Source organism: Seriola lalandi, unplaced genomic scaffold, assembly GCF_002814215.2.
Source record: "Seriola lalandi dorsalis isolate HSWRI2012SDOR001 ecotype SW California unplaced genomic scaffold, Sedor1 jcf7180002054853, whole genome shotgun sequence".
NCBI classification, from domain to species: Eukaryota; Metazoa; Chordata; class Actinopteri; order Carangiformes; family Carangidae; genus Seriola; species Seriola lalandi.
The window spans coordinates 94,440-102,818 of NW_019525406.1; the positions used below are offsets into that span (position 1 = coordinate 94,440).

Consider the following 8,379-nt stretch of genomic DNA (forward strand, 5'->3'; position numbering starts at 1 on the left):
TATATATATATATATATATATATATATGTGTGTAGTATATGAGAGAAACTGGAGAACAGATAACATTTAATAACTAAAGGATGTTTCAGTCAGCTGACTTTTTTAAATGTACCATCGAGCTTACTTTCCCTCCCAGTTCTCCCTGGTCTTCCTCTGATTGGTCCCCTCTGGTGGTCTCAGTGGGCATGTCCACAGACGCCACCGTGTCCTCGCTGTCCTCACTGTGCAGTGAGCAGCCGTCCTCTGGGAGGTCTGAGGCGGCAGCAGCAGTGGTGTTGTCCTGGCCCTGCTGGTTCAGGTCCACCTCCTGGGTCACCGTCAGGACCTTCAGACTGGCCTCCAGAGCCTCCTTCTCCTTCAGAAGACTCTTGTAGGCCCGGACCACATCCTTGAAGCGGGTCTGGTACTGGACCAGCTGTTTTTTCTGGGACTCGATGGTGTCCAACAGCTCCTTCCTACTGGGCCCGCCCCCGAAACTCATCCCAAACTTCTCCATGACTCTGCTGGTCTACCAGACTGTTAGTCTACCAGGGTCCAATCAGACTGAATCCATTGTCAGGACCAGAACTGGTTCATGTGTAACCAACCATGATGAAAACTGAGGCTGTGCTGGACTGGAAAAGAAACTGTCAACACAAGCAGCAATCAGTCCGTCAGTCAGTGGTCAGTGTGTAAAGCTGCAATTAAACACATTTAAACAGCCACAGAATCAGAAACATGAATACTGTTCTTTAATGACGAACATGTTTCAGTCTTTAAAACCAGCTTCACTGCTTCATGTTTGATTCATGTTTGCCTCTGGATTTAACTGTGAGTAAAACTATAAACTGCACAACATGGGGGAGGGGAGATCTCTCTTCTCCCTCAGTACAGTCTTAAGATATTCCCTCCCTCAATCGAATCAATTAATGAGCTGATTGAGAGAAAATTATTGAATCATCGTTTGGCTTAAACACAAGACTGTGAAAATACAACAAGTTTTTAAACTATTTATTATCATTTGTTGACAAAACGATGAACTACATCAAATTAACACATTAGCCTGTGATGAAAACATCAGTTACATTAGTTTCAGGTCCGGATATAAACAACAGATTCACACACAGATCCGGGTCTTTGGTTCAGTCTCAGTTTCTTCTTTATTCTAGTTAATGTTCATTATTTCTAATTAATGCCACCGTCACAAACTGTCATTAACCGTCATTAACTGTCCATCTGAGAGGACATGTAAACCAAGTTTAAAGCTCAGACAGAAACAAACTTTAACATTTACCGACAAACACCGTCGCTAGTCACCGACCTCTCTCCGGTTCTTACCTGAGTAGACGGGGGGTCAGTCAAATTTATCTAAGATCAGAGTTTATTGATTTAATCAGGAAATCCTTGTTTTAAAACGTTATTGATCTTATTTATTGTAAAACTAAATTCAACAAATACAGAACATGAACTGTCAGCTAACAGCAGCCATGTTGGACTGAACCGGATCTGAAGAGAGAGGAGGCGGGAATTCAATGATGCATTCATGACATCAGGAATATAACCTCACATAGACAAAATGACAGACAGTGGATACGTTCTGTTATTAAACTAAATTATGTCACAGTGACCTGCGCTATTTCTGTTAATGTGATTTTTTTTTTAAAACAGAAAAAAATATTAATTTTGAAAATTTCAAAAGTAAGAGCATATTTTTAATAAAACAATGACAACAGGAAAATAATAATGAGTTTTGTGTCAATTTTGTCTATTTATAATTTTATCTACATATAATATTTGATTTTATCAAACTATTTTTATTGTGTGTTTTGGTAAAGTCTGATAAAGATGTATTATTGTTGACATTTCTATTATTTAAAACTTTTCTTCCTCTGTTGTGTGGAATGAAATACAAAGGTATTGAGTGTGCAGGCTTTCTACTAGTCCTTGAACGGATCATCACTTCTGGGTGTTAATAAAGTTTTTTCAAAGCAGTGACGTCATTTATTCCGCGTTGGCCTGGACGTGGCACCGAAAAGGAGCTGCGCCCACTCTGGTTTCTCTCCGCCTGTTCCCGGTCTGTTCCCCGGCTCTGACCAGCAGCTGCTCCCGGACTAACCGGCTGACCTCCTCCCGCCCCTGAAACGGGACATTTTAGTGAAATGGGCCTGACGATCTCGTCTCTGTTCTCCCGGTTTTTCGGGAAGAAGCAGATGAGGATCCTGATGGGTGAGCACCGCGGTTAGGCTAACTAGCTCCGAGGCTATCCGGCCAGACCGGCGAGGTCTGAAAACACGCTACATACTCTGGTTTCTGTCCTTAACATAATAACTTGTATCCCGTTCCCGGTGTTAAACAACCGGCTGCTTAGCCTCCGTCCATGACAGAACATCTTAGAAACAGAAGCTAACACAGCTAGCCGTCAGAGGCTAGCGCTCAGAGCTAACGGGGCGGTTTAACGGCAGAGTTTAACTCTTTATCTATTTAATGAACCTCCCGTTACCCGCAGACTGAAGCGGACGAAGACAGAGCCGCTTGACCCGGAGTTCAGAGTCAGTTCGTGTACTTTAACTCTGATATCTGTCTGTTTCAGTGGGTTTGGACGCAGCTGGAAAAACAACGATCCTCTACAAACTGAAGCTCGGAGAGATCGTCACCACTATCCCAACTATCGGTAAATAATCAGTAATCACATCCGTAATCAGGTGATAACTGTCAGTGTAATGTGTGTCTGTCAGCATTTAATGTCTAATATGACGTTTCAAACATGATTTTTTTTTTCTGCTGAAGTGATGGTTTGTTTTAAAACAGTGAACATGTTCCTGTTAGTTTCAAATGTTTTGTCTTGAACTCAAACACTCAAAATCCTCACAACAGGAACCAGAGATGTCACATGTTACTGGACCATTTGAAACTGGTTTTCAATACAGTTCATTAGGATAACAGTCTAACATTCATCCTGTACAGAGTAAAGACAGTTTATTGATCTGTATAATCAGTATATAAAGATGTAATATACAAAGATAGCTGGTTTACAGTACAGTGCAGCCATGAGCAGACCTCAGTGTTAATTCATGTGCTTGTTAATGACTCACATCAGACAACATAATAAACAAACATAGTTTTACTTTAGTCTGATTTGTTCTGTGACACCAATGGATCTAAAGACCTGAAGCAGTCTGAGACCAACATTAGACCTGAAGCAGTCTGAGACCAACATTAGACCTGAAGCAGTCTGAGACTAACATCAGACCTGAAGCAGTCTGAGACCATTATTAGACCTGAAGCAGCCTGAGACCAACATTAGACCTGAAGCAGTCTGAGACTAACATTAGACCTGAAGCAGTCTGAGACCATTATTAGACCTGAAGCAGTCTGAGACCAACATCAGACCTGAAGCAGTCTGAGACTAACATTAGACCTGAAGCAGTCTGAGACCATTATTAGACCTGAAGCAGTCTGAGACCAACATCAGACCTGAAGCAGTCTGAGACCAACATTAGACCTGAAGCAGTCTGAGACCAACATTAGACCTGAAGCAGTCTGAGACTAACATTAGACCTGAAGCAGTCTGAGACCAACATCAGACCTGAAGCAGTCTGAGACCAACATTAGACCTGAAGCAGTCTGAGACCAACATCAGACCTGAACCAGTCTGAGACCAACATTAGACCTGAACCAGTCTGGGACTAACATCAGACCTGAACCAGTCTGAGACCAACATCAGACCTGAAGCAGTCTGAGACCAACATCAGACCTGAACCAGTCTGAGACCAACATTAGACCTGAACCAGTCTGAGACCAACATTAGACCTGAACCAGTCTTGGACTAACATCAGACCTGAACCAGTCTGAGACCAACATCAGACCTGAACCATTTACTGTGTCTGTTTCAGGCTTTAATGTGGAGACAGTCGAGTACAAGAACATCTGTTTCACGGTCTGGGACGTCGGTGGTCAGGACAAGATCAGACCTCTGTGGAGACACTACTTCCAGAACACTCAGGTACTGAACAAGGACCAGGACTGTGGTTGAAGTTAATATAAGTTTACTCTGAGAGATGAAAACACATCTGATCATACAACCTGTTGTTGTTTTATTATTATTATTTATTATTATTATTGTTAGTATACACCTGATTATTATAACACAATGAAAAGTTGTTGACCTTTGACCTTTGATCCAGTGTCAGGTTTGATCTTCACTGTTCTCAGGTCAGAGGTCACAACAGTTAGAACACGGACAAGTTCAATCCATTGAACAGATGATGGATCCAGAACCAGTGTTTGGTTGATGAGAACTTGGTTTATTGGCTCCACTATGTTGAACTGTCCCACACTCAGACTGATGATATTGATTGGTGTGACTTCTGACCCCTCTGTCTGCTGTGTAGGGTCTGATCTTTGTAGTGGACAGTAATGACAGAGAGAGAGTAGCAGAGTCTGCGGAGGAACTCTCCAAGATGGTAAGAAACTTATTCTTTATTTATCCTTTATTTTATTAATGTATGTATTTTTCCACAATGTTTTATATTTTACAGATAAATATAACTTCAGCATAAATTAAACACTCTGTTTCATTATTGATTAATCTTACCAGTATTTCTTCTATAGACTCGTTCTGACTCCTGAGATAGAGACAACGTCACCAACGTCAGAATAAATAATGACACACTTTTCTTAAATATATTAGTGTTATTATCGTTACTGGAAAAAAATTCGATTGGCTCCATCCACAGTGAAGACCTCGGCCCTGTAGATTTATGACACCATCAGTGACATCATGATACATATGACACTCCCTCTCTCTGTAGATCCAGGAGGACGAGTTGAAGGAGGCGGTTCTTCTGGTGTTTGCTAACAAACAGGATCTTCCCAACGCCATGGGAGTCAGTGAACTCACCGACAAACTGGGTCTGCACAGCCTGCGCAGCAGAACTGTAAGGATCAATAATCAATAAGAATCAATAAGTCATTTAGTTTGATCCAGTCTTCAGACATGAAGAACGTTATCTGACCATATTTGAGGTCTGATCAGATTACTACACAATGAGCTCTGATCAGATTAGATCAGATTACTTCTGTGAGGTCTGATCAGATTACTTCTCAGTGAGGTTTTTATCAGATTATTTCACAGAGATCTGATCAGATTACTTCAGTGAGGTCTGATCAGATTATTTCAGTAAGGTCTGATCAGATTACTTCAGAGATCTGATCAGATTATTTCAGTAAGGTCTGATCAGATTACTTCACAGTGAGGTCTGATCAGAATACTACACAATGAGGTCTGATCAGATTACTACACAATGAGGTTTGATCAGATTACTACACAATGAGGTCTGATCAGATTACTACACAGTGAGGTCTGATCAGATTACTACACAATGAGGTCTGATCAGATTACTTCACAGTGAAGTCTGATCAGATTACTTCACAGTGAAGTCTGATCAGATTACTTCAGTGAGGTCTGATCAGATTACTACACAGTGAGGTCTGATCAGATTACTTCACAGTGAAGTCTGGTCAGATTACTACACAATGAGGTCTGATCAGATTACTACACAATGAGGTCTGATCAGATTACTACACAATGAGGTCTGATCAGATTACTACACAATGAGGTCTGATCAGATTACTACACAGTGAGGTCTGATCAGATTACTACACAATGAGGTCTGATCAGATTACTACACAATGAGGTCTGATCAGATTACTACACAGTGAGGTCTGATCAGATTACTTCACAGTGAGGTCTGATCAGATTACTTCACAGTGAAGTCTGGTCAGATTACTACGCTGAGGTCTGATCAGATTGCTACACAGTGAGGTCTGATCAGATTACTTCACAGAGAAAGTTCAAAAGATGTTTATGTTCAGGTGTGTTTAATCAAAATAATATTAATAATAATGATTATTATCATGTTAACCTGTCCAGGTGTCTAACAGCTGTTACTACCTGTGTCTTTGTCTCCTCAGTGGCACGTTCAGGCCACCTGTGCCACTCAGGGTACAGGTCTCTACGAGGGTCTGGACTGGCTGTCCAATGAGCTGTCAAAACGCTAGAGCAGCGGGCAGGTAACAGGAAGCAGCAGACTGATGTCATTGACTGATGTCATCGACTGATGCCACCATGTACAAACTGATGAAGAGGTGCAGGAGGAGGCGGAGTTTCACAGGACTGTTTTTGTTTTTTTTTTTTAAATTATAAATGTGTCTGTCTGTAGGAGGAAGTGATGTCATGGACTCTGAGCTCACCTTTATTTCCTATCATCCTCTTCTGTTCTTCCTGCAGATGTTTGTTAGATCTGTTTTTTTCTTTTAATCCGCATGTTTTAACTGAATCATGTGACAGGAAGTGAGTCAGGAGGGGCGTGGCTTATGACAGGCTGCAGTTACCTTTTTTTAGAGGGCAGTGTTTGACAGGTGACAGTTACCTGTTGGGGGGTGGGGTTGTGACAGATGACTGTTACCTGTTGAGGGGAGGTTGACAGATGTGATGGGCAGGATTTGTGACAGGTGACAGTTACCTGTTGGGGTGGGGGTTGGGTTAATGACAGGTAACTGTTTCCTGTTTTTTTAGAGGGTGGGGTTTATGAAAGGTTACAGATACCTGTGGGGGCAGGGGGCGGAATTTGTGACAGGTGGCAGTTACCTGTGGTGGGGGCAGGGGGCGGAGTTAACTACAGGTGACAGTTACCTGTTATTTGATGACTCATTCCACAGAGCCGAACCTGAAGGCCTCGTCATTCCTTATCAATGTGAAGAAGAAACAGAGATGACAATGATGCAATAAAGGTTTTTTTTTTCTTCGCACCTGTTTTTGTTATTTTTAGTTTAATATTTAAAATAATTCATATTCATGAGGCTCCAAAAATCTTTTTGTGACAGAAAAATTCCCTGTTATAATTTGGTATTTGAACGCATCACCAGTTTGTGTTATAAGAAGAAAATGAACCTGTTAAATGAGATGTAAAGGTTTTATTTTATATGTTCTGACATATTTGTTATTAAAACATAAAAATGTTTTATAGCATTAATTTTTGGTGAACATTTTCTTGTTATAAGTTTGAACCATATTTAACAACATTTAGAGACAGGAATAAACAGGTCTACAAGAATGTTTTCTTGAGATTTTTCATGTTACAACATTTTTTTATTTTGTGTTGTGAGAATTCTTCCTCATCTCTAATAATAATAATGAGAAAGATAAATGTTTTGTTATAGGGGAACAATGTGATGTCACAGTGACAGGAAAAATTTTAACATGGAAAAGATCATGTTAAAAACATCTTATATTGTTTTATGTTTAAATGAAATGTTAGTTTATTTATATATTTTTGCTATTTTCATTTAGACTTTTTCTCGTTAGTGAATGATTCTGTTGTAACAGGAAACTTTTCTTCTTATAACAATATTTCACTTTATATCATGAAAATCAACAGATGATTTTTTCCGCACCAACTTATATTGAACTGATTTTGTGAAATTAAGTTTTTTCATAATAAGATCAATTTAATCTGTCAGTTTATTTGGATTTTCATGATAAAAAAAATTTGTTGAAATGAATTTTAATGTTATGTCATATTTTCCTTTTCATGCTCCCGTGTTGAAATCTGATCTGTTTCATATTCTACAGTGTTGACACCATGACACATTATCGTGACAGTCACAGACTCCCTTTATTTAATCCAGCAGGTTAATACTCACAAAGTCAACTTGATCAATACATCAATAATCCATTCTGATCATTTCTTTAAATGATCAGTTTGTCACATGGAGACCCATGAAATCCAGACCAGTTCACATGGTCCAGGACCATGATGCTAGAAGTGGTGTTTATTCTGAAGACACGTCTCATGTGAACAGAGGTTCCATGTTACTGACTTTTCGTCAGTCCAACAGGTGAGTCCAGCCTCGCTTACCTGCCCTCATCCGGAACCTGCACATGTGATTAACCTCACCTTGATTAACTACCTGTCCGGAGAAGGCAAGTGTACATTAGCATAGTCGACGCCCCCAACATACCTAAGCGTTCAGCGCCCCCTGGTGACTGCCTTCAGGGATCAGCGGAAACATCAAGTACCTGGTGGTTGATTAAGAGCATTATGACTGAACCGAGATGACAGGTGTCCCTCACCCAGGTGGTTTCTGAAGCGTAACAATAATTAATAATATTTATATTATACAGTAACATAATGGCAATATTATTGAGTAACAATAATATTTATATTAATGACATTCGTGTTTTTGTGTGTGTGTGTGTGTGTGTGTGTGTGTGTGTGTGCGTGGTGAACTAACCCTCAGTCTGATGAGTGAGACATTTGGATTCAATTTAGTTCAACAATCAGATTCATGACTGAAATAAATCATAATTCAGTTAATTGGTGCTTTAACAGAAACTTA

General features: G+C 40.1%; 2 protein-coding genes across 2 annotated transcripts; one reads left to right on the forward strand and one right to left on the reverse strand.

The window, feature by feature from the left end:
• Nucleotides 1-70: 70 nt before the first annotated feature.
• gcc1 (GRIP and coiled-coil domain containing 1) lies at nt 71-1,587 on the reverse strand. Its single transcript, XM_023427152.2, has 2 exons — nt 1,318-1,587; nt 71-626 (listed from the first exon to the last, which is right to left on the reverse strand). The coding sequence occupies exon 2, from the start codon at nt 494-496 to the stop codon at nt 86-88; it is 411 nt and encodes a 136-aa protein (XP_023282920.1). The 5' UTR covers nt 497-626; nt 1,318-1,587; the 3' UTR covers nt 71-85.
• A 389-nt stretch (nt 1,588-1,976) lies between these two features.
• On the forward strand, nt 1,977-7,013 carry LOC111670428 (ADP-ribosylation factor 4). The gene is made up of 6 exons (XM_023427138.2): nt 1,977-2,205; nt 2,570-2,650; nt 3,873-3,982; nt 4,371-4,442; nt 4,791-4,916; nt 5,953-7,013. Exons 1-6 carry the CDS (start codon nt 2,139-2,141, stop codon nt 6,037-6,039), a joined length of 543 nt encoding a protein of 180 aa, XP_023282906.1. The 5' UTR covers nt 1,977-2,138; the 3' UTR covers nt 6,040-7,013.
• The last annotated feature ends 1,366 nt before the right edge of the window (nt 7,014-8,379 follow it).

Excerpts from the sequence above, each read along its gene's own strand:
- gcc1 (XM_023427152.2), bottom strand. The coding sequence starts at position 496 with ATGGAGAAGTTTGGGATGAGTTTCGGGGGCGGGCCCAGTAGGAAGGAG.
- LOC111670428 (XM_023427138.2), top strand. The coding sequence starts at position 2,139 with ATGGGCCTGACGATCTCGTCTCTGTTCTCCCGGTTTTTCGGGAAGAAG. Across the intron at positions 2,206-2,569 it reads GCAGATGAGGATCCTGATGG|TGGGTTTGGACGCAGCTGGA; the intron begins GTGAGCACCGCG and ends TGTCTGTTTCAG. Across the intron at positions 3,983-4,370 it reads ACTACTTCCAGAACACTCAG|GGTCTGATCTTTGTAGTGGA; the intron begins GTACTGAACAAG and ends TCTGCTGTGTAG.